The 26,793-nt window shown below is 38.6% G+C and overlaps 1 protein-coding gene across 4 annotated transcripts in view; it reads left to right on the top strand.

Annotated features, from left to right (window-relative positions):
• Positions 1-6,944: 6,944 nt before the first annotated feature.
• The window catches only part of LOC103555466 (E3 ubiquitin-protein ligase ARIH1), a 188,513-nt gene continuing 168,664 nt past the window's right edge, over positions 6,945-26,793 (top strand). For 2 of the 4 annotated variants that reach the window (XR_011527008.1, XM_070575522.1), the window contains exon 1: positions 6,947-7,636. Coding sequence is in view for 3 of the 4 variants with exons in the window: in XM_070575522.1 (XP_070431623.1) it covers positions 7,271-7,636 (366 nt within the window). In the remaining variant the exon portion in view is untranslated. Of the gene's footprint in view, positions 7,637-26,793 lie in introns of all 4 variants that reach the window. The other 2 variants (XM_070575547.1, XM_070575532.1) reach the window with 2 other exon arrangements.

The following is a 26,793-nucleotide window of genomic DNA, read 5'->3' as shown; positions in this document are numbered from 1 at the left end:
ATCCCTCTGTCTGACCCTCTCCACCAGCAACCTTTCACATATAATCCTAAAAGAAAACAAATGCTCATAAGTCATACATGCAGTTTGTTATCACTCACAAAAAAATGTGTCTACCTATACTCAGCCTTGCTTTATGTAAAAAAATATACCAATCAATAACTGTGATATTACCCTTTGGGACTATTTCATTTTAATAACATTTAGATACAATGTAATGATTTTAATTATTTTATTGATCTTTCAAACTCTTTAAAATGGGAACTCTGTTCAGTGCTTCAGCATTCAAGTGTGTCAAGCCATGCACCCAGCATGTTAAATTATCTTTTCAGAAAGCAAAATGTGAGGTAGCTCATAAAGAATTCTAGACAAGAAGTCATGTATCACAAGCCCTGTATTATTAGTTTACTGATGATGTCTGTGAGGGCATAGCTGGAAAGACAAAACTGAAAAACCGGTTCTTGCCACATTGCAAAATAACTGTAAGGAGTGGCATCTGGTTCCTGGAGCTGGAAGAGGTGACTATGCCTTTTAAATCATAGTATTGTCTCAAACAAAACAAAGGGGGAAAAAAAACCCAAAACCAGTAGAGGAACAGACAAATAACAAATAAACAAATAAAAAGCTTTTCATTTCTGAAAGCTGTGGGGCTCTGTGGACCTGTCAGATGTTGCTGTTTTCTGGGTTCCCTTGGTTACTCCAATCTTCAGGTCCTTAAGGCATTTCTTTTTTGTTCCTTGCTGCAGCCCTTTACACATTAATCAACTAGGCTGCATTGTATCAGTTGTGTCCAGTTGGTTGAATTCCAACATCAATCCTCTCTTGCCATGTGGTAATAAAGGCTGAGGTACCACTGGGGATGTGAGAGTTGAGGTGGGCATTTGCCCTAGAGAAACCCTAGATGAGGGGTGCCATGGAGGACATGTACATCATGCCCCTCCTCCTCTTCCACACAACCTTCAAGTTTTCATGGACACTTAGAAGAATTAACAGGTAAGAACATCAATGTTGATATAGCAGGCAAGATTCAACACACTTTGAGGTAAGAAGACAGTAAATGTCCATTAGCTTTAGGTTTATATTCATTTATTCTAATATCATCAAAAGCTTGGAAATTTGTTAGGAATAGGAGATACATAGGTGTCTCATGTTCCAGGCATCAAGTGCCAGGTTTGGAATGGCCATAGAAAACAGTAGTCTTGAAGCATAGGAATTAGTTGTGGATAAAGAGCAGGTGGGAAGGATGTCAGGCAGAAGGAAGACCAGATGCAAAGGCATGGAAGTATGAAAAAGTCCAGCATATAATGCTTTCTTAGAACACCTCAGTCTAGTGACTTCTGTCTCCTTTAAACTCCTTTAGCACTTATCATCTGTGCCATTCTTCTTGGTTTATGACATCTCTTCAACTGCAGTCACTATTTTTATAATTAACCTTTTCTTTTAATTTAAGCCTCTTTCCCTTAAATAAATTATGATTTCTGAGATGGCAGGGTTCTTCTCTTTTATCGCTCCAGAATGCCTAGAAAGGTGCTTTGCACTGAGTAGACACTAATAAATAACTATTGATTAGTTGATCAAAAAAATTGTGACACGTATTTTAATTTTTATTAAAAACACTAAGGTTGAATCTACAAGAATAAAGTGGGACTATGTGAATAGAGGATAACACATCTATTTATTCACTATTCTATTTTTATTACCTATTTCCCAGAAGAACAAACATTGCATACAGTCAATGTTTATGCTGCCAATCTGGACAACAGTAGGCTTGATAGCAATTACCCTATTATAACAAATACAAAGGCACATTCTAGAACAAGAATAAGGTCTTATTATAATTACCGAGAATTGTAAGGAAGAAATGCTGAATTTGAACTCGGAAAACTTGGCTTTGAATCAAAGCTCTGCCACTGTTGTGAACTTTGGCAAATTACCTTTCATCTTTTTTTTTTTTTTAAAGATTGGCCCTGAGCTAACAACCGTTGACAATCTTTTTTTCTTTTTCCTTCTTCTTCTCCCCAAACCCCCCCCCAGTACACAATTGTATATTCTAGTTGTAGGTCCTTCTAGTTCTCCTATGTGGGACTCCACCTCAGCGTGGCTTGATGAGCAGTGCTAGGTTTGCGCCCAGGATCCGAACCGGTGAAACTCTGGGCTGCTGAAGTGGCGTGTGCAAACTTAACCCCTCCACCATGGGGCCAGCCCCTACCTTTCATCTTTGAGCTTTTTTCTTCATCTATAAAATGAAGTTAAGAATTTCAACTTAATAAGATCATAAGAAGTAAATTTAAAATGTATACACACCTACTCTGGCATATAGCAGACATTCAATAACATATTTGCTCACTTTTTGCCCATTGATTCGTCCATTTCTTCAAATATATTTGTAAGGCAACACAATAAACTACAGATATTGTGAACAACAGAGAAGCATTTCTTTTGCAAACTTTTGTTATGAAAATACTTTTTTCTTCAAGTGGTTAAGTCATTAGGAAAAATACGTATTCACTTTTTGGGAGGTGATCACTTGCTATTTTTTGCTGAAGTATAAGTACATATTTAGGCCAAATAAATGTGTCTTTCAATTATGGGAAACGTAGACACTATGGTTTTGTACATTTGTCTAATTGTATGAGGGCATGTACTCTACTTCTAGTTTCAGCATTATCTTACCACACATTGTAGATAATTACTTGTATACCTCAGGTTCAATAATAAAGTATATAGACCCTGTATTCTAAAGGAAAGATAAGGTAGAGGCTATCTTAGAGAAAGGGCTGCAGTCAGGAATCTCAGGTTCTATTTTTGGTTATTACTATCTCTACCATACTTCTAACGAGGCAATAACCTTAGTTTCTCTAAGCCTTATTACTATTTACCACATAGAACTGGTGTGGTAAGATCTACTTCTCAACAATGGTGTAAAACTTAATTGTTGTTTGTAACAAAATTTGAAGTACACAGATGTTTTTAAGGAAATGCAAAGTACTCAATTAGCTTATTAGTATCTCCCATTGCACTTTTGCTAAAATTTAATATTAAATTCAAATTATATTAAAATTAAAACTTAATTCTCTTACTTCTTGCCTGGTAAAACACAGGAACCACCAAAATATCTTTTTTAAAAAGCAAAATATGCTGCACTAAAACAAACTTTATAAACAAAATGACAAAAAGCAATTCCTTTCTATTTAGTTTTGAAACAGTGTTTTAATTACAGCATACAAGAATTTTTGTTGGGGTGCTTGGAAGGTGACCAACCATCCCAGTCTGCCTGAGATTTCCTAGTTTTAGCAGTGAAAATTCCACACCCCAGGAAACCTCTGTTCCGTGCCAACTGGGATGGTTGGTCACCCTAGAGCCTTGCCATTATTAGAGGCTTTTCCATAGCTTACAGCTCTATTATCTGCCCTTAGAAAAATTCCAGTGCTATTTTAATTTCTATTTATCTGGAAAGCACTTGCATATTGTTCCCGTTGGAATTTCGTTCATAACCATTTGGTGAGCATATAAATATTTATGGAGTTTTGCTCCATGAGTAGATATTTAATAAATGTGTACTAATATTTTTTGACCTTATTAGGACATGGGGACAATGGGAATACCTAAATTACTAACAGTGATTCTTTTGGCACCAAGGAAATATTAGCTTGCCTATTCTCTTTTCCAAGGACCTTGTCCTGTTGTTGTTTATAGACTATTGTACTTCTACCCAGTAATCATCATAGCTGAGAAAGCAGTAACACACACAATACCTTTAAGATCAAGTCATTTGAAAAAACATTGTATGTGGGTCATCTCTTGGCCAATTTGGGGCCAGAGAGAAGTTGTTATACTGGTTTCCTTTAATAGCACTATAATCTAACCTGATTCAAAGATAATTTCCAAAATATCAATGGAATGAGTGTTGCTGAAAATCTGGTTATAAAGGTTTATCCATGGAGAAAAGACCTACAAATTCAGAAACACTATGATACGGCATGATATTGATCAAAAAAGAAGTCATGAGACTATGGAAAAGGTTTCGGAGAAAAAAGCAGACCAATTTTCCTCCCTAGAAAATGGGGATGACACAGGCCATGTACCTACATTCATAATCAAAATCAAACCAATTAAAAGGTTATAAATCCAATTGACTATACATACTTTTCCCCACAAGATGCAGGGTGACTTATGACACTTGTTTAAAGTTATAATTTTATGCGCACTTAACTATGTGCCAGGCACTGTGTCAAGTGCTTTAAATACGTTATTTCATTTGATACTCACAAATAATCCTATGAGAACAGGAAGTATAATCCTCCAAAGTGAAGCACGGAGAGGTTCAGAAACTTGCTGAAGCTTATAGACAGCAACTGGAGGGGCAGAGGCAAATTCAGCTGTCTCTGCCGGAGCCTAAGCTCTTACCTTTAGCCTACGCTGCTTCTCACTATTGTTGACATAAACTCTCTTGAAATACTATCTCCAGCCCTAACTTCCCCTGACCTGCAATCCTGTATATTAGAATACGCAACTGCCCACTCAACATCTCTACCTCAATGTCTGACAAGCATCTCAAATTTAACATGCTTTAGTAAATGGCACCACTATTCACCTAGTTGCTCAAGCCCCAAATCTAGTAGGTATCCTGATTCCTCTGTCAACCCCAGTCAAGTCATCAGCAAATCTGTTGGCTCCACTTTCAAATTATACCTGAATCTGACCACGTCTCATCATCGCCACTGTCACAACCCTAGTTCATTATCATTATTCACCTGGACTACTGAGATAGCCTCACTACTGGTCTCTGCTTTCACAATCCATTCTCTACAAAGCAGCCATAACCATTTTGTTAAAAACACAGATCACAATTTTTCATGCTTCTGCTTAAAAAACTTTAATACTCCCCATTGCATTAATGTAGACTTCTTAGGATGTCAAGCCCCTTCTTACAAGCCCCTACTGGCCTCCTGCTTTGATCTGCTTTCTCTGACTTTATCCGTCAACACTCTCTTCTTTGCTTAGCATGCTTCAGTCACATTGGTTCCTATGATTTCAAATTTCTCTGTGATGTAAAGTCATCTACTTTGAGGGGATTTGGAAGGTCAGGGTAGGGGGTTTGGGAAACTGGTGAAGGTTTTAAAGAGTTGCCTAGAGTGGGAGAACAATTCAGAAAAATTTAACAGGATTGCTGGGAGGTGTTGAGGGTTCAGTTGTGCTTGGTGATTGGAATTTAATAAAAGAATGCATGTGACTATGCAAATTTCTCCAATAGTGGTCAGCTGCTCCCATATCAAAGGGGAGCATATGGATGGTAGGGTTCATTCAAGGTAGGGGTACTATAAAAAGAAAGATGGGGCAAAAGAATTTAGGGTGCTGAGAAGTGTTACTGAATTTTTTTGTAAGTATACAACAATAGGGATGGGGTAGAGAGAAGGATTGCTTGTTTCCTTAGCTTGCCCCAGTTGTGACAATCTAAATTGCAAAATAGAAACAGAATCAAAGGACCAAGACCTACCAACATTGATGCTAAAAGCTTTAATTTGCAAATCCTAAGATTATTTTAAGGAACCTGATTACTTAAAAATTTACAAAATGAACAAATTAGTAGAGACTTATTTACATTATAAAGGAATTTTTCACTTTCAAAATCAATTTCCCAAGGGAACCTGCAGGTTGAACAGTAAGATTTATTAGTAAGTTAGGGATTCAGATTCTAAAAGATTTCCAGTCTGGCCAATTCTTCAAGTTATCCCAAGAGGGAACTTTCTCATCCCCTTTTTCCTTCAGAACAGTTCTCTGACTCTCCTGTCCTAGTTAGAAACATTTAAGTCCAATTTAGAAAGGTATAAAATACTTTTACTATTCTGGCCCCTAACTTGCCTAATATTTTGCCATTTACCCTCCTTGCACTTTAAGCTCCCAAAACCAAACTACGTTATATCTACTGTGCTTTTGCTTCTGTTATTCTGTCAGTCTAGATCATCTTTTTTCTCTGAAAGACCATGCTCTTTCTCTGTTAAACTCCTGGCCATCCATCAACACTCAGCTCACAGAGCACATTTCCAAGTAAAAGACACTATCTCTCTGCTATATTTGGTCCTTGTACATAGTTCTATTATTGTCTGTGTTGTGTTGTATTATAATGCATTTTATATACTACGTGGTATATAATACCTATCATGCCTTGTAAAGCATTATTGTGATTGATGTTTCAGGTCACTCAATGGCTAAACCAGGGCGAGTGTTCCGTGGTCCTGGTCAAGTCCGTTTTTGTTGAGCCTCAGGTATAAAATGGGTACTGTGGCTCCGTGAGGATGAGAAATAACATATGTAAAGCCCTTACACAGTGCTCAATTAAGGAAAGCCGTGACTATTTACATTGTTTAGTGCCCTCAAAAAGTCTTGTTGACCTCAGTTCAGGAAACGCGTCTTAAAATGACGTCACGACAGGCGACTTAAAAACCACGGCATGTCTGTACCAGAGTAGAGAATCAGACGAAATACTTCAAGTTCACCTGTCACAGAGTTTAGAGGTTCTGCATAAAACAGATTTCCATGTCGTAGCCCGGCCTGTAACAGGAATTTTAGCTCAACAGCCCAGGTCTTCCCGGAATTACTCTAGGGCAGGCGGGAAGTGACTAGGGCCCGGTGGGAAGGCCGCCGTCCCGACCGGATTGCGTGAGGTGGCTGGATCCCTATGGCCCGCGGCAAAAATAGCCACCCAGGCGGCCCAGGGGCCCCTGTCTCGGTGATCAGAAGGCCGTAGCCTCCTCAAGTACTGGGTCCACAGGTGCCGGCCCACAGAGCTACAGCAGCCGAAACCCACAGGGCGATTCTCCCGCCGTGCTCCCACTGCCATGCCGAGCCGTGGGGTCTCCCCGCGCTTCACGCAGGGGCGGCGGGGCGGGGCGCGGTGACGCCAAGAGGAGTGACGCGACGACGCAGCGCGACGCGGTGACGCACGCCCCTTTGTTGGCTCAGGAGCGGCAGCAGCGGCCGTGGAGGTGGCGCTGGGGACTGTTTTCTCTCGGAGGCCGGAGAGGAGCCGCGTCTGACTGGGGCAGGCGGCAAGCGGCCCCCTCGCTCCCTCCCTCCCTCCTCCGCGCCCTCCCCGCCGCCGCCAGCCGCCAACCGCCAACCGCCGCGCCCGGGGAGGAGCCGCGGCCCGCGGGGCCGGAGCCAGGCCTGCGCCCGGACATCAGCCGGAGCCGGAGCGAGAGCCGGGGCCTCGGCGTCCCCGCCCTCTCCCCGCCTCAGGGCCAGCGTCCCCCGGGCCCCCGCGCGTCGCGCCATGGACTCGGACGAGGGCTACAACTACGAGTTCGATGAGGACGAAGAGTGCAGCGAGGAGGACAGCGGCGCCGAGGAGGAGGACGAGGACGAGGACGAGCCGGACGATGATAACCTGGATCTGGGCGAGGTGGAGCTGGTGGAGCCCGGGCTGGGCGTCGGCGGGGAGCGGGACGGACTGCTGTGCGGGGAGACGGGCGGTGGCGGCGGCAGCGCTCTGGGGCCCGGCGGTGGCGGTGGCGGCGGCGGCGGCGGTAGCGGGCCGGGGCACGAGCAGGAGGAGGATTACCGCTACGAGGTGCTCACGGCTGAGCAGATTCTGCAACACATGGTGGAATGTATCCGGGAGGTCAACGAGGTCATCCAGGTGAGGGGGGCCGCCGCGCTGGCTTCACCGGGGCGGACTGGGGAGCGGACTCGGGCGGCCCGCGCGGCCCCGAGGGGCAGGCCTGGGCCTGGTGCGTAGCCCAGCCCGGTGCCTCCCGGCCCTGTCTCCTGCGCTGCCTCTCGTGTGTCGAAAGGAGACGTTCGCTGGTTAGCCGGGTGTGGGAAGGTGCGCTGAGGGCGGTGCTTTCCAGGTCGTGCTATGGCGGAGGCCTCCGGCCGCCTAAGACTTCTTTTGCGGGCGTTTCTTGCCCGTCCTGGGCCCAGTGTCCTTCCTCTGGCCGGAGGAGCGCCTACAGGGGCGGGGCGGAGAGGTGGTGGTGGAGAAGAGCAGAAAGAACTGGGCCTCTGAGAGGGTTACTCCGGCCTTCAGTCTCACTTGAGCACTGTTGGAAGAGGTTAGAGTAGGCCTAAGAGCAGCTTGGTGTACGGTTGCCCCAAGTGGGCACCAGTTAATAGAGAAATGGATCCGCTTGGCAGTCATAAATGCCTGCTTAAAGGTGGGGGAAGGGAATTATTTCTCGGAAGAGGTGCTGTTGGGCCTTCTTTTCTGATGGTGAGGCTTCTGCTTGCATCTCTTTACCTCTTTGCTGTTTGTGTGGGACTTAACTACTACTTTTTCCAGTCGTAGCATATGACTGACTTGATGCTGTTGGAATAGTTACTGCAGATTGCATGCCCAGCCTGCAGCTAAAACAACAAAACGCAGTGTTGTTGTCTAATATTGGACAAGACACTATTGTGAGTTAGAAAGTAGAGGCTTTCTGCTTCTGGACTCCTGTTTCCGATCATTTCTCCTTCGTGGTCAGTAAATTAGGCCTGTTTTAATTTGATAACCACATCTCATTTAGCCTTCTTGTGGGTCAGATTTTGCATTTTTGAGCTTTAGGAAATCAAAAGTTTCCCTTTTTGGGGGAGGGGGAACAGTTATGGGGCGACAGGGTTTTGATAGAAGGATAAAAATGAAATTTTGATTCAGTGCAACTTTTGGAAAACACTAGTTACATGGAAGGAAAGTATATACATGACCAGCAAGTTACTCTTGCCTTGTATGTCATTCCTTTTTTTTTTTTTTAATCCTTAAAATTGGCTGGCTAATATTCACTGGCAAAATAGAATGTCACTGCCTACTTGTTGAGTTTGCATGATTAACAGGTTTTTTACAGTATTTTCTAGTAAGCACCACTGTCTTTTGAAAATTAAACCGTCTATTTAGGCCCATTTGAAGACAGTGTTTTGAATAATACTGGAAACAATATCTGTGACGTCTAGTGCTATTACTAAACAGTGGAAATCTCAAACTTCCATATAGATAACGCAGTCTAAGGGATTTCAATGGTTGTAGATGAAAGGTAAGTTTTACTGCTCTTTTTCTGATCATAAAAATGACAGTTGAGTTCTTAGCCTACTTAATTGAGAAGTTTTCTTTTCTTTTTTGAGGAAACATCATTAAAAGAATTTATAGTAAAACCTTGAATTCTTTTTTCACTTACTTACAACTATGTAAAATCTGATGTTTTCAAACTTACTACCTAGCTTATTGGCATTTTAATTAGCTTTAAAAAAAACCTCTTGGATATTTATTTTTTAACTTAATAGTCTGTTTTCTTATAGTTAAATCTCATCCAGCTTTCTCTGGTCTTAGGTGCGTCTTAATCACTGATGCCAAACCTTACGAGTTCTTTATGTCTCTTTTGGAAGAGAGATATAGCTAATGTACATGACATCATTCTTCCTTTGTTAGTTTCAGGGAGAGAGAATAAACTCCGATGAACTGAACTAATAAAGACCTACAAGACCATAAGACCTAGGGATTTTTTTTAGGTATCTTACTTTTACCACGTTTCCTGATTTTTGAAAACTCTGGTTTCTAGTCTACTTCATGGTAAGGATACTCTTAAATAGAATTCTTGAATATGTATCTATTCCTTGTTAAAAGTTCAGATTTAGAAACTTAGAAATATCAGTAAATCAAAGGATAGGATTTATCCCAGACCATCTTTTCTCCAAATGGTGTATTTACTAGATCTAAACTAGGCTTTGATTATATTATAGGTTATTTATGTTAATAGATTTAAACTTAAAAAATTACGCAGATGATACATGCACATTGTAAGAAAAAACTGGTTAGGCAAGAAAAAATAAAAAGACAAAGTAAGCCTACCACTCAGTGAGATACACCAAAATTTGAACTGTAGTTATCTTTCCAGACCTTTGGGTAAGCTATCCGTATTTTTAATAACAACAGAATCATACTGTATGGTCTGTTTATGTTTTCCCTAGAAAACAGGTTACAAAAACAGAAGGAATCTCAACAGCTTTTACCTGTCAGTAATAACTATTTTTCGAATACTTATCTGATTACAGATCTAAACGAATTTATTTAATTAATTTGTTGTTATTGGCCTTCCTTTATATTTTCTAGTTTCTGGCTTTTGTGAACCTCATTGGAAATATCCTAATAGATAAATCTTTGAACGTTTTATATTCTTAGGATAAGTTGAATTGCTGAGTCAAAGGATTTGCTTTATTCAAGGCATTTGATATGTATTACCACATTGCTTTCAAAAAGGCTATACTAGTTTTACCTCACTAGTCAGTGCTTGATTGGGATAAAATGATGGTAATTTTTTAAATTTGCCCTTTTTTTTTAATTGATAAGATTGGACTTTTGCCATGTTTATTGGGCATTGGTATTTCTTTTGTAAATTGCTCTTTACTTTTGCTCATTTTGCCCCATTTATAAGACCTCTTTATCTTCAGAGGCTTTAAATCAGTCGTCTAATTTTTTCAGTTAAAAAATTAACATTGGTTTAATGTGACAAGTTTTAAGTTTATCAAGTTGAAAACCATTGTTTTACTTGGTTCACATTAGAGAGCTTACTATTAATTAAAAAAAATTTAAATCCTCTGCTCCCCAATGCTACTTTTCAATATGAAATCAAGTATTAGTGAATTGAAAATAAATTTGCGGGAGAAAAAGATCGCCAAGTTAATTTATCTTTCCATGGGAATTTGATTATTTTTTCTGGGAGAGTAGTTCTTGGGCAACGACACATTAATACTGTTATTTGTAGATATCTGCAGGTTAGTTCTAGTCTTTAATCAAGTAAGTTATAATCTTCACTTTTTCTTTTAGAAAACTTTTAGCTTTCTGGCTTTCTGTGATTCTCTTGTTATAATGTGTTTAATTTGGTCTTGTTTTATTTAAATCCTTTGTGGCCACCTAGCTTATCTTTTGAACTTTTAGGAAAAGATCAGGGACTTTCTTTAACCTGTACTGATGGTAGAGAAGTGCTTAAAACCCTTAACTTATGCAACTATATTTACTTAACTAGTATTGGTAATATTAGACAGTGAATTTCTAATGTAATTGCCTAAATAGCTAGATAATTTATTAAACTAACACTGTACAATTCTGCAGTTAAGGAATGTTTAAACTTGCCATTTTATATCTCTGTGGTGAAGTTTAACACATGTTGGTTGTGCCTTGTGTGGGTGCCAGTCACTGTGTTAAGTAAAGGATATGGTTCTTGCCTAAGGAGCATATAGAGGTGGGGAATATAGAGGTCCTTGGGCTCAATTTCCAGAGATTGTTATTCATTAGTTAAGTTTGAGTTGGAGCCTGAGTATCTATATATTTTTAGCCACTGCAGTGATGATAGTTCTGAACCACTGGAATAGTTATAGTCAATCCACTGTCATGATTTTGACTCACTCAGGGAGAATGACCAGAGTCAGAAGGGCAGTAACCCTTAGGAATACCAAGTTTAAAGAGTATGCTGAGGAAGAGGGCCATGGGGCTGTTGGATGTGAGTGGTCAGAGAGGAGATATGAAGAGAAGGGGGTGGATGTCTTTCTATTGTAAGATTTGTTATGCTAAATAACTTGTTTTAAAGACAGAAATATCTAATCCTTATGGGGGAAATTTTCTGTTGGCTGTTGATTTGAAATCTTTCATTTTATTTCACTTATTTAATTAAAAGATTTCATTAAAGAACTTCTGAGGTGAGGTTTCAAGTCTAAATTGAGAGGCAGCGTATTCCAGCGAACTGTGTATTGGCCTGGGAGTCAGTTCTAGCCCTGGCTCTTCCTGTAACTGGCAGTTTACATCTCAGAACCTTCAGTTTTGTTTTGCTTTGTTTTTGTTAATCTGGGAAGTTAAAACAAGAGTCGAACTACTAGATTGGTCTTTTTTACATTAATGCTTTGTTTCTTTATCATCCTTTTAAAGCCTCAAGTTGGAGATGATTCTTGTTTCCAAGAAATTGAACTCAAGTGTGCGTATCAAGATGTACATACATTGGTTAACTTGTTTGGGTAGGGGGAGAAGAGGGAGAGAAAGGAGAGAGAGAGTGAGTGAGTGTGTATGTTTTGAAGCTATTAAGGTGTTTGGTATGGTTCATTCCTGTTGAACTTTTATCTTTTCCCTGATGATTTCCTTGAGCTATAAGTTTTCAATTACATTAATTCTTGTTGAATTTGTTATGGCTATAGTCCTATGAATCAGAAACTCTGGGGGTTGGGTTCAGCAGTCTTGTTTTAGTAAGAAATCCAGATGGTGCTGATGCAAGCTAAAGTTTGAGAATGACTGATCTAGTTAAAATTTAACAGCAGTGTTTCTCCATGTGTTATGACTAGGGATAAATTACTACAGAGGCGGGTTAATGATGGAAGGCACGTTGTTTAAGAAATTAATCAAAGGAAAATTTCAAGAGCCTGGATAATACTTCCTAGGCTAATCAGAGAGTTGGAGGGGATTTGTTATCGTTACTGCTAGCCTTTAGATAAGGTGGCCTTTACTTAGTTGAACTGTTTCAGACATACAGACTGAACTAGTGACATCTCACATTCTAGGACTTGATTTTCCTTCCACCCTTCCCCACCCCCTGTTTTTTTTCCTTTAAAACAAAAATAGGGTTTTTTTTTTTAGTTTAATACACTGGAAGAGATTTAAAGTCTTGGATAGCTGTAAATGCATCTGCTCAGTACTGTACTAAATGTTGAAGAGAATATGAGAAGGCTTATTCTCAAGGAGTTTGTGATCTCTTTGAATTTAGACACTCAAAGCTATTAGGTCAGTGAGTAGTTTAATCAGGCGTTAAGTGGATACTAATAGGTATTCATGGAAGAGAGATCTGTGGAGGTTATCTGCAAGATGGCTAGGATTTGGGTGGAAAGAAAAGAGGGATAGGAAGACATTCTAAGAAATTGAATAAAGTGAGAATGAGGAAAGTGTCCAAGTAATGGTGAGGTCAGCTAAAGTAGAACAGTTTATAAATTGTGGGTAGTAATGTTGTAGAAGCTGAGAGGTTTGATGCTGTGAAGAAAGGCACAAGTCATCACATTAAATTCTTTTCTTTGGGTTTGACCTGTGGTAGCTATATGTATTAGTTATCTTTAGCCCCATAATACCCCAGAACTTAGTGGCTTAGAAACAGCAAGGGTTTATCATCTCACAGTTTCTGTGGGTCATGATTCTGGGTGCAGCTTAGCTGGGTGCCTCTGGTTCAGGGTCTCTTATAAGGCTGCAACCAAGATACCAGCTGGATTGCAGTTCTCAAGGCTTGACTGGGGGAGGGTCTTCTTCCAAGCTCATGTAGCTGTTGGCCAACCTCTTTGACTTGCTGGCTTTTGGCCAGAGACATCAGTTTCTTACCATGTGGGCTTCTCTAGAAAGTGGTTTGCATCACAAGTAGCTTCTTTCCTTCTGAGCAAGGAGTCAGAGAGAGCCCTCAAGATGAAAGCCATAGTCTTTTTATAACTTCGTCTCAGAAGTGACATCCCATTACTTTGCCATATTCTTTCTAAGTGAGTAACTAAATCCGGCCCACACCCAACAGGAGGGGATTACACAAAAGTAAGGAGGTGGGGATCCTTGGGGCCATCTTAGAGGCTGCCTACCATGATATACATATCTGGCTCAGTCAAGAAGTGAATGACACCTATTGTATAATGCTTATCTATCCAGTCAATTTATATACTAATGGGAGTGCATAGTAGTTTGGTTTTTCATTTTTGATCAACCATAAATTATTTGTATTTGGCTTTGCAAAGCATTATTATTCCTTTAAATGGTAAGCATTCCTAATTACCTTTCAGTGGCTAAGATAAAAGAATAGTTTGTAGTCTCTTTGAATTGGCAGGAATTTGAGATTCTCCAGTCCACTGATTTTTTTTTTTCCTCTCAACTTTGGCTACATAGTGGAATCACCTGGGGATTTTTTAATCACACTTTTTATTCTGATAATTATAGATTCACATGCAGTTGCAAGAAATAATGCAGAGAGATCCCACATACCCTTCACTGATTTTTCTACAATGGTAGCATCTTGCAAAACTATAGCATAATATCACAACCGGTATATTGACATTGATGCAATCTACTCATCTTATTCAGATTTTTTTACCCGAGGATTTTTTAAAATGCAGGCACTCAGGCCCCACCCCAGAGTAAGCAAATGGGTCTCCGTGAGATGGACCAGGCATTATTGTTAAACAGAAATCTTCTCTGGATTATGTTAGTGCACAGCCAGGGATGAGCATCCCTGTTCTTGTCCAGTGTCTGTTGGTAAGTAAAGAATCCTCTCTGTAACATTCCAATCTCTGCTTAACTACAAATAAATCACAGTGAACTGTTTTGTGATGTAGCTCATTCCAAGTTTAACTCTTGATTTTTTTTTTTCTGCAGAGGAACATTCGCCCCTGAGCTAACATCTGTTGCCAGTCTTCCTCTTTTTTTCTTTTTTTTTTTTTTTGGCTTGAGGAAGATTAGCCCTGAACGAATTTCTGTGCCAGTCTTCCTCTATTTTGTATGTGGGTCACTGCCACAGCATGGCTGGTGAGTGGTGTACGTCTGAACCCATGAACCTGGGCCACCAAAGTGGAGTGCGCCGAACTTAACCACTATGCTACGGAGCTGGCCCCCATTTTTTTTTTTTAGACTAAATAAAATCTGCTTTCATTTTAATTTCACCTGTTGCTCCTAGGGTGGTCCTTTGGTGAATTTTTTATTTTATTTCAAAACATAATTGTTGTTTTGGAAGCCTGAAGGAAAAACTTTCCTTCCTGAAGTTAAGCAATCCCCTTTCTCCATTCCTTTTATGACAGTGAGCCTATATCTTTGATTATGCATGTTGTCAACTTCTCTGTTTTTCCATTAGCCACTTTCTTTTAATAGGCATAATATCACAAGCTATAACTTTGCTAAGACCTTGACAGTATATATACAGGTCATCATTTGATTTTGACACTATGGTACTATGTATCTTTATAAGTAGCTTAATTATTCTCATTAAATGATGGGATGAATAGAAGAATAAGTATTTGGACTGACATTTGATGATCACTTATTATTACTTGAGAGAGTTATCTGTAGTCAGGGGCTTTTTCTCACCTGGAGTGACTGATCCTTTGGGGCCCATGGAGATAGCAGTGGCAGTCCTTGCCTTATTTCAGTGTTTTTAAAAGCCTAATGTATTTAAAACAAAGCAAAACAAAACTGTTCAAGCTAATTAAAATGTGGGTTAATGTTGGATCTTATTTCCAAAAGAACAGTACATTTTACAGAGTCAGTAGATTTCTACAATCATATATAATTTGTTTCTTCTTAAATTTTGCTTTCTTCCTGAATTTTCATTCTCTTGGTGATAGGTGGTCATCTAATCTTAAATGTCTCATTTCTTGATGTATCTTGGTGCAGTTGGTATTTGAATTAAATTGATAGGTGGTTTGGTATCTTAATAGAAGGCAGCATAAAAAGTTCTTACTGACCTAGCAGCTGCTCTGGCAGATTAACTTTTCAGAGCCCTACTTTTTTTCATTTTTAAAAATGAGAATAGTAGTATTAAGGCCGAAAGGTTGTGAGGATTTAAATGAGAAATGCCAAATATTGTACTGGGAGTTTTCCATGTAATTTTTTTTCCTTAATGTAAACATTGTTGCAAGGCATTTTTCCTTTTTGCTATGTTCCATTTAAAAGAAGTGTCACAAGTGACCTGGCACTTAATACTTTTTGGCAAAAAGTGTAGCAGATAATGAAGTATTAGGTAGCATTTCCTTATTACTAGGACGTTTGTTTAGACAATGCTAAGAATAGCTATAATTCCAGCTACTTCTCTCCCAGCTTGCTTTGCTGTCTTCTTTGAAACTGTCATACTTCTAATTCAGATCTTAACTGACACCAATTACTTGGTAATATAGCCTTTCTCTTAATCACAATCGTACATTTTTTTAGGGATTAAAATATAAGCCAGAGACTGACAAGTCTTTTCTGATTCTTCGGAAGTATTTACAAGTAAAAACCTCTATCTAATAATGTGGATACTTAAATTGAAATTTGTGAAATTTTAGACAGGTAGTTTTCTGAAACCCATTTGAAACCCAGATTTACTGCCTTCTCTCCTCAAGCTCTTCTTCCTTTGATTGGCCTACCATTCTTGGAATTTGAGAATCATCTTTGATTCCTTTTTCCCCTGTATTTTCCACATCCAGTTAGCCCTGATCAAATTGTCTCTGAAATTTGTTTTACGTTATTGCTATCCTTTTTACTAATCCTAACCTGGGGCCTCTTTTTATTTTGCCTTCTTTCTCTGGGCTTCCAGACTGTCATACTACCAAATATAAACATAGTAGTCATTTTCCTGCTAAAAAAGACTTTATTCCTACCCCTTTGCCCCCTATTAGAAGTCTAGTCCAGATTCTTTAATATAGCATTTGTGGCTTCCCTGTCTTGATGATAGCTAATGTTTTCAATCTCATCTGCTGTAGTTCCTGATTCTCCCACCACGCCTAATTGCACTACTTATAATTCCTTAATATATAATACACATTTGTGTTTTCCTGTTTTTGCTCATGCTGGTGCCTCTTCCTATCATACTCTTTCTCGTCTTAATTGTCTGATATACTCTTTTTCAGACCCTGCTCAAATACTACCATCTCTCTTACCTGGTTCCTCTTCTCTGTGTTTCTGTTCTAGTGCTTAGCTCTATTTGCATAACACTTCATATGGATGTTTGGTGTAGCCTACATGAGGTTGTAATATGGCCATCTCAATACCTAAGTCTCTCTAACTAGCTAGATAGGAGGGTTTTGAGAGTGAGAGCTGAGTCGTCTTCATCCGTAGCATTATGGCACACTAACACAGTCTCTGATATAATAGAAACTCAGTAAATACTTGTTGAAGTTTGTCCTTGCATAGTAAATGCTTGCTGCCTCGGTGTCCTCATCTGTAAACGAAAGGGAGCCAGACAAGATTTTCTTCTGGCACTAATAAATTATTTTGTGATTTCTAGATAATGCCACACTGAAAATGTAAGAACATGGCAAAAAAAAGTTTAAATTCCAAGAGGATAAGTTTTTAAAGGCCTGATAATAATAGCGACCCTTTTAGATTAAACTTTATTTGCGTGTAGTTCCCTGGCACTTTATATGAACTGACAGTGATATTAAAAACAATTAAGTCACTCTAATATAGTAGTTCTCAAAGTATAGTCCATGAAAGCAAAACTATTGTATGATAATGTTAAGACGTTATTTTCCTTTTTTAAATGTGCTGACGTGTACTGATGGTGTAGAAAGAAAGAGTGGGTAAAAACACGGGAACATTAGCAAAGGTTAAATCAGTGGCACCAGACTATACTGGTCATTGTATTCTTTACCACCACAGACTCAGTAAAAAATATCAGTTTCACTTATTGTCCTGGATGAAGCAGTAAAAATTACTAAGTACCTATCTTCTCAATAGCTCATGTGGCAAAATTGGAGGTATGCATAAAGCACTTCTATTTACTAAAGTACAGTGGTTGTCTTGAAGGAAAACTGTGCACTTGTTTGATTTGTGAGCTGAACAAGCTGCTTGTTTGATGGAACACCGTTTTTACTTGAAAAAATGACTGACACACTGGTTATTTAGACAAATGGCAAATAAACATATGGTAAATGTTTCTTCAAGTGAATGAAATACACCTGTCATTTCAAGGAAAACTGCTTACAGTGTTTGTTGCCAGTGATACTATTTTTAAGTTTTTAAGTGAAAATTAGAATTTTGGAAAATTTCTATCTGCCACTGTGAGACTGACAGCTTCCTAGTGCTTAAAAACTTCTGATGAGATATTGTATAGGAAGATATATCCACACTTGGAAGCGCTGCATAACATAATGAAACCAGTATTTTCCAAATTACCAATTTTCCAATGACCAGTTGTGATATTGCACAGTCGTATATTGGTAAATGATCCATTCAAAGTACAAGATAGACCGGTGGATTTTAATATAACCAGACTATGAAAGGTTCTTTGATATGCTGTCAGATTCTACGTTGTAACTAGTCTTTAAGAAACTACCATGTTTTGAGTTTTGGTGTAATATCAAGAAGAATATCCATAATTATCTAAAAAGACTATTAAAATGCTCCTTCTTTTTCCAACTACATGTCTTTGTGAGGCCACATTTTCTTTATTCTTCAAACGAAACAACATACCCAAGAGATTGAATGCAGAAGCAGATAGGAGAATCCACCTGTTTCCTATTTAGCCAGATATTAAAGAGACTTTCAAACATATAAAATAGTGCAGTTTTCTCACTTTTGTTTTAGAACATATAATTTATTTTCATAAAAGTTTTTGTTTTAACTTGTAATGGAGTTAATTACTCTTATTTTTAATGAATTAATAAATATTTTAAAAATTTTGTTTTAATATCTCCGTAAACATTGATAATTAAAACTCACATAAACAAAACTCTTTGGCATCCTCAATAATTTTTAAGATGAAAAGGGGTTCTTAGACCAAACAGGTTGAGAATCACTGCTCTGATGTTCTGAAGTATTTCTGAATCATTAAAGAAATGTAATGTAGGCTTGCAGACAGAAGATATGACAACCACACTACATGAGTTTACTGTAAATTAGCAATGGATTATAAATTACAAATTAAGAAGTATTGATTAATCAAACATTTATGTATAAGCTATGTTAGATGCTGTGGCGGTATTAACAAATATTAGATTGGATACTTAAAAAATAAAATCTAGGAAATGTGAATCATAAGATGTGGCTTGTTGGGGAATGATGATTGGAAATGGGATGAGATGCTTAATATTTTCAAGGAGGAGCTATCAGAGATACCACCTGACATATTCCATTTATTTATTTGTTTATATTCTGACTTCTTACATTGAAATGAAGGCTCTATGAGAGCAGGGACTTTGTTTTAATCATTACTGTAGTTCCAGTGCCCAGAACAGTGTCTGGTACATTGTAGGCACTTAGTCAGCATTTCTTTGTGTAAATATTTCTATTTGCCTCCAGTTTTTTTTTTTTAAAGATTTTATTTTTTCCTTTTTCTCCCAAAGCCGCCAGTACATGGTTGCGTATCTTTAGTTGTGGGTCTTTGCAGTTGTGGCATGCGGGACGCCGCCTCATCATGGCTTGGTGAGTGGTGCCACGTCCGCGCCCAGGATTTGAACTAGCGAAATCCTGAGCTGCCGAAGTGGAGCGCATGAACTTAACCACTCGGCCACGGGGCCGGCCCCTGCCTCCAGTTTTGAAGAGTATTTTGCTCTGTATATAATTTTAGGTTTGTAGTTGTTTTCTTTCAGCACTTTAAAGATTTTGATGTCTTCTGGCTTCCATTGTTTGTGGTACCAGGAAGCTAACAAATCTTTAATCTGAGTGCTTGTAAGATTTTTTACTTTGTATCTAGTCATGGTTTTCTCTGTGTTTATCTTGCTTTGGGTTTTCAGATCCTTTTGAATCTGTGGGGATGATGCCTTACAAGTTTTAGAAATTCTCAGTTCTGCCTTTTTTATCGCCTTTCTTTCTAGTACTCCAGTAACACATATATTAATGCTTTTTGTTATGTTCCATATGTGACCAGTGCTCTTTTGTATATCTTAAAAATCATCTTTTCTCTGCTTCAGTTTGAATAATTTCTATTGATTTTTCTTCTGGGTCTTTAAATCTGTCTTCTTTTATCTTCTATTAAACATCTCTTAATTAGCTCTTAAATTCAGATATTGTAGTTTTCAATTCTAGAGTTTCCATTTGATTCTTTTTAGATGCTGATTTTCTGATGATTTCTTTTTCATCTGTTTTCCATCTATTGCTCTGTTTCCTTCAGCATACTAATCATTTATTCTTTTTTTAAAATTTTTTATTGAGTTAATGATAGGTTACAATCTTGTGAAATTTCAGTTGTATATTATTGTCTGTCAGTCGTGTTGTAGGTGCACCCCTTCACCCTTTGTGCCCACCCCCCACCCCACCTTTCCCCTGGTAGCCACTAATCTGTTCTCTTTGTCCGCAGGTTTAAAGTCCTCATATGAGTGGATTCATGCAGAGATTGTCCTTCTCTATCTGGCTTATTTTACTTAACATAATTCCCTCAAGGTCCATCCATGTTGTTGCAAATGGGACGATTTTGTTCTTTTTTTTTTTATGGCTGAGTAGTATTCCATTGTATATATATACCACATCTTCTTTATCCAGTCATCTGTTGATGGGCACTTAGGTTGCTTCCACATCTTGGCGATTGTAGATAATCCTGCAATAAACATTGGGGTGCGTAGGACTTTTGGAATTGCTGACTTCAAGCTCTCTGGATAGATACCCAGTAGTGGAATGGCTGGATCATATGGTAGTTCTATTTTTAATTTTTTGAGGAATCTCCATACTGCTTTCCATAGTGGCTGCACCAGTTTGCATTCCCACCAGCAGTGTATGAGGGTTCCTTTTTCTCCACAACCTCTCCAACATTTGTTACTATTTGTTTTAGTTATCTTTGTCATTCTAATGGGTGTGAGGTGATATCTTAATGTAGTTTTGATTTGCATTTCCCTGATGATCAGCGATGATGAACATCTTTTCATGTGCCTATTGGCCATCTGTATATCTTCTTTGGAGAAATGTCTGTTCATGTCTCCTGCCCATTTTTTGATTGGGTTGTTTAATTTTTTGTTGTTGAGTTGTGTGAGTTCTTTATATATTATGGATATTAAGCCTTTGTTGGATGTATTACTTGCAAATATTTTTTTCCAAGTTAGTGGGTTGTTTTTTTGTTTCAATCTTGTTTTCCCTTGCCGTGAAGAAGCTCTTTAATCTGATGAAGTCCCATTTGTTTATTCTTTCTATTGTTTCCCTTTCTGAGAAGACATGGTGTCCAAAAAGATACTTTTAATACTGATGTCAAAGAGTGTACTGCCTGCGTTTTCTTCTAGAAGCCTTGTGGTTTCAGGTCTCAGCTTTAGGTTTTTGATCCGTTTTGAGTTTATTTTGGTGAATGGTGAAAAAGAATGGTCAATTTTCATTCTTTTACATGTGGCTTTCCTCTTCTCCCAGCACCATTTGTTGAAAAGACTTTCTTTTCTCCATTGTAGGCCCTCAGCTCCTTTGCTGAAGATTAGCTGTCCATAGATGTGTGGTTTTATTTCTGGGCTTTCAATTCTGTTCCATTGATCTGTGCACCTGTTTTTGTACCAGTACCATGCTGTTTTGCTAATCATTTATTCTTAAAAGTTTGTCAGCTGACTCTAGTATCCGAATTATCTACAGTCTCTTCAAATTATCTTTTTTTTTCTTCTCGGTTTTTGTCATGTGTTCCCGTCATTTGACATACTTTTGATTGCATGCCATGCATTGTGTATAAAGTATTTTAGAGATTCTGGGTATTGATAGATTCCTCTAGAGAAGATTTTCATTATTCTTCTGCTGGGCACTTAGAGTGGTGAATGGTCACCTTAATCCAGTGAGCCTGAGTTCTGGCCTGTTCAGTTTTGGTCCATCTTCTATCTGCTGCTGGCTGTTTAGGGTCTTCATCTAAGAACTAGCTATACTCTCAGCAGTCTCTCCCTTAGGGGGTCTGAAATTTTAATTATTGTCTCCCTAGACTCCTGGAAGTACCGCTCTGTGTTTCAGAGGCTTTACCCTTGGATTTTTAGGTATTGGCCCTGTGCAATCCCAGGATTCAGCAGATGTCCTGAGGGGAAGACTGACCATTCCTCCACTCCTTGAGACACCCCTTCAAGTTTCAATATTAGTTTCCTTTTGTTGTTGTAACAAGTTACTATGAATTTAGTGACTTAACACACGTTCCTTATTTTACAGTTCTGACAGTCAGAAGTCCAAAGTGAATCTCACTGGGCTAAAATCAAGGAGTTGGCAGGCTATTTTCCTTCTGCAGGCTCTAGGAGAGAATCTATTCACTTGCCTTTTCACTTCTAGAGGCTTCCTGCATTCCTTGGCTTGTGGCCTCTTACTCAAAGCCAGGAGCATAGCATCTGCAAATCTCTGACTCTGACCTCCACTTCTTCCACTTTAAAGGACCCTTTGATTACATTGGGTTGACCTAGATAATCTAGGATAATGTCTTTCTTTTAAGGTTAGCTGATTAGCAACTTTAATTCTGTCTGCAACATAAATTCCCCCTTGCCATGTAACATAACATTCACAGGCTCCAAGTATTAGGATGTGAACATCTTTAGGGGGGACCACTAGTCTGCCTCCCAGTAGCACCCCTCTGTGGTAGATTTTCACTCTTCTCCTTGTTCCCAGAATTTGCAAGTGCCCCACGTAAAAGCCACTGCTGTTGTAAGATCACCTGTTCCTCTAGTTCCTGTTGCCTCATCTACTCTGTGCTGCCTTCAGAAAGGTGGTTTGTGCCCATTGTCTAGCTTTCCTAGTTCTGGTTAGGAATGCTGGTTTACCTCCTAGCTATTATATCCTACCTGGAAGGGGAACAATAAATATTTAAAAATCAGTGAATACCTTTAGTCTCTGCGCTATGTTTTGGGGATTTTTAGAGCATGTATTCCATGGGAGCAAACAACCACTTTGTGGTGTGTAGAATGCATTTTTGAACTTGGATTCCAGCTAGAAAATATGACATTTTAAAGATTGGAGTAAGGAGTCTGTCTGAGATTTGGGAAACTGACAGGATGGAGGGGAAAAAAGATCTAATTTACTCACTTTTATGGAAGGGGAGACTCACAAACATAGACAAAAGTGGCAATAGCTGATATTTATGGACTATGCTAGGTGTTTTCACTTGTGTTAGTTACAAAATCCCAAGGAAATAGCATTATCTCCATTATACGGATGAGTATATTGAAGCTGGAGAAGCTGAGAAATGGGTTTCTCAGAGAAGCTCAGGGTTTCTCTGTTAGAGACTGGTGGAGGTCATTGAAACTGGGCCCTTTTGACTTTTAAAGTATGAGCTCTTCTGCTATACCAAATTTTTTCAGACGTAGTTGGACTTTTTGACTGAGCCAAATTCTTGTACTTAAGTTTTCTGTGTTTGTATACTGAAATTTTACAATACTAAAATCTTTCGTTGTAGCTAATTGACTCTGATCTTAGATGAGTCACTTGTATTAGTTATCCATTGCTACATAACAAGTTACTCCAACACTTAGTGACTTGAAACAACAAACATTTATTATCTCATAGTTTCAAGTGGCTTAGCTCCGTGGTTCTGGCTCAGAGTCTCTAATGAGATTGTAGTCGTAGTCAGCTGAGGCTGCATTTATCTGAAGGCTTGGTTTGTGCTGAAGAGCTGCTTTCAAGATGGCTCACTCACATTGCTATTGGTAGGTGGTCTCAGTTTCTTATCATGTATGCCTCGTCGTAGAGCTACTTGAGTGTCCTGACTGCATGTAAGCTGGCTTCCCCCAGAGTAAGTAATCAAAGAAAGCAAGACGGATGCCATAATTAAGTCTTTATGACTAGCTTGGAAGCCATAATTTGTAATTTCTGCGATGTTCTTTTGGTTACACAGGTCAGCACTATTCACTGTGGGAGGGGACTACGCAAATACCAGGAGACAAGGATCATTGGGGGTCATCTTGGAGGCTGGCTACCACAGATACCATGTGGAAAGGAAGAGTAAGATATAGGGATATGGTGGTGAGGCTAGATTTTAGTTCCAGGAACATGACATTTAAAAAAAAATTGATGATATGCTTAACAAGTAATAAAAAGTAATCTTGAAAGCCCTCCAAACTGAGTGTAGGGCAGCCTTCTTTTGCATAATACAGTAGGTTTACCAAAATCAATATTTAAAAACTTCTTCCACATGTGGGACAAGTATTTATAAGGCTTTTAAGTACATGACAATCACGTTGTCTGTTTAATTCACATTTCATACAATTTCATAAAACTCTTAGATCTTACAGTCTTGGAGTAGAGTCTAGTTCCATCTGATTACTCTGTGACTTTGGACTAAATCAATCTCTGCTCTGAATATACCCTTGCAAAAGAAAAGGTTTGGGCTTCATCATTTCTGAAGTTCTTTTTCAGTTATAAAATTCAGGTAGCGAGAAAAGATAGTGTCAATGCTTTTAAGATAGGAAACTGAAAGACCAAAGCCGCCTTTCCATCTGATCTTATGCCACTGTCTATCTTGAATGCTGTCCTCTTGAGTTTTGCTATTCCTAAAACCACAATACATCTTCCTGTCACCGTGTTCTGCCAAATCTATACTAAACTTTTACATCCAGATGCCTCCCCTTGGTACATGTGCTTGGCAGTAGGTGTACAAAGATGAGTGGAGAACATTCCTTTCCTTTTTCAGGGCTCCTAGTCTAGGAAGGGCAGACAAGTAAATAAGTACTTGATTATAAGTCAGTGACTCAGAACCCATCATGCCCACTTTTATCCCATGTGTAGCTTGATCTCAATTATTGCCTATTTCTGGACCTGCCCTGGCCTAGTTTTCAAAGTTGACAATCTTAGTGTATTGCCATTACCCGGAAATCTCACACTTTACCAGTTTCTCTTTTGAAATGTTATTTTTACACCAGGTCAACCCTGGTGTGTTTTACTTTTGTTGTGTGTTGACCCCTTTTTGCTTAAGGAAAGCCCTCCCTTCCGAAGAGACTCGTTGGTTTTTAGGAAAGAGGGAAAATATCGACCTTTGTGTGAATAAGCAGAGTCTTGTTAGAAGCTATTAGAAGTTATTAGAAGGCTCTCATTGGCAAAATAAGAAAAATTGAAAGAATGTGAAAAGGATGATATTGATGGAAAATGGGGCCTTGTGAGTATAGTATGGTCACCACAGATTTTTCAGGGAGTGCTGAATGTCTCCTTTTCTTACAGGGTGGTCATTCTGTTCAGTTTATGACAGTGTCAAAAATGTTCATACTTGGTCTAAGTTTATGGCCTGAGAAAGTGTATCAAATCTTTACCATTCATGATAAGCAGTGGGGTGGGAATGAGATAGGAAATAGTGAATACGGAGGAAGCTGCTTAGCCTAGGAGTCCCAATACCAGGTTACAAGAGAATGCAGATTAGGATAAAAGATTCCTTAGCATGGTAGATCAGGCTTTTCTTCACACTCATCCTGGCATAACAAAACAATGATAATTCCTTGTGAAATTTTTCTCTGTGCTTTTGTAAAGCTTTTTCTTTTGCTTCAAATTCTTTTCCCTGATGAACTCATTCAGACTTCAAGACCAACCTTAAACATCATTTCTTCTTTGAATCCTTCCCTATGAGTGGGTTTCAGAATTTTGTATATACTTTTATTTTGAAAAGCTCATCTTGGAGCTAGCCTGGTTGCATAGTGGTTAGGTTCTGTGTGCTCTGCTTTGGCAGCCCAGGGTTTGTGGGTTCAGATCTCTGGTGTGGACCTACATCACTAATCAAGCCATGCTGTGGCAGCAACCTCCATATAAAATAGAGGAGGATTGGCGCATGTGTTAGCTCAGGGCCAATCTTCCTCAACAAAAAACCCCCCAAAACCAAAAAACAGAAAGCTCTTCTATTATTTATTTACCCGCTAAATAGACTCTGAAATCCTTGAGGGTAGGATCAGTGTATTAATTTTGGTATTCCCGTTGGCCATCACAGTTCCTGGAACACAGCTGATAAATAAACATTGAATAAATAGTCAAATATGAGTGAGATTTAGTATTGATTTTAGGTATTATCTCTTTTTTTTTCATTTGTGAATTGTTCACATTCCTCTTCTGTTGACTTCACTGAATTAACTCTTCTCTCATTCTCTAATAGAGTTTCTGTTTTTTGCTCTTAGAGAAATTAAATAACTTGCTCAGGTTTTCATTGCTGGGGTCAGAGCTCAGTATTTTATATCTTTAAATATAAGACATTTTTGAATGTAATTGTTTTGTGTGCTTGGTGTTTTCTGTTTGTCTTTCCAGATCCACTTTACCTTTCTCCATCCAGCTCTATGCCCCAGGAAACTGAGTTACACAGACTGAATCAATGGGCTCTGACTTGTGACTTCATTGCCATGGCTTGTGAATTCAAATAAATAATAAACAAGAGTGTAATAAAGTCAGAAGTCTACTACATGCCCTTTTTAAACTTTACAGTGTGCGTATATGCCATCCTAAAGAAAATTTCAAGCCAAAATTGCTATTACAACATTTACTATTTTCTAGTCCAATGTAGGAATTAAAAAAAAAGTTTTAATGTTAAATAATTTCACTACTTGACCTACATTGTAGAACACATATATTATATAAAATTTGTTCATGATCTATGTATGAAATTACAAACTGAGACCTTTGGTCCACAAAGCCTAACGTTCTCCTTCTGACAGAAGCACCAAGAGATTCTGGAAGATTAGCATTATGAAATTGTTACAGATGTGCTAGATAACAAATGCTTGATGTGTTTAAAGGGGAAATAGCTGACTTATTTTGCTCAATAATGAGAAAGTAGTTTTTTGCGAAGTTCTCAGAGGAGCTTATTACTGATGCTCACCATTTAAACTCAAATGTAAGGAAATGTTTTTATCTTTCAACCTACTGTTCATCACTTCAGTTCTTATGAAGAGAAAATGTAGAGTGGGCCTCAGATTATTATTTAATATGGGAATAATATTCCTTTGAAGAGAAAGTATGTATATAGTTTTACTCACCAGTCTGACTTTTTAAAGGTAATAATTCCATTTCATTGGCTCTAAAGATTTTGTCTGTTTCTGTAATCATCTCAACTTATATTGCATTGCTATAGTTATAGTTGGGTCCTCGGAATATATGACAGTCTGAAACTTGACTTATAATGTTTCATTCCACCCAACTGTAAAGTCAAAAGGATGAAAATTCACAAAAATCCTCTAGTCACCCTTAGGAATGAAAGTATATAACCAATAGCTAAAAAAATTAAGGATGACAGTAAA

This window comes from Equus przewalskii, chromosome 1, assembly GCF_037783145.1.
Source record: "Equus przewalskii isolate Varuska chromosome 1, EquPr2, whole genome shotgun sequence".
NCBI classification, from domain to species: domain Eukaryota; kingdom Metazoa; phylum Chordata; class Mammalia; order Perissodactyla; family Equidae; genus Equus; species Equus przewalskii.
Note: the sequence above shows the minus strand (reverse complement) of the source record. Positions and strands in the feature narration are given on the sequence as shown.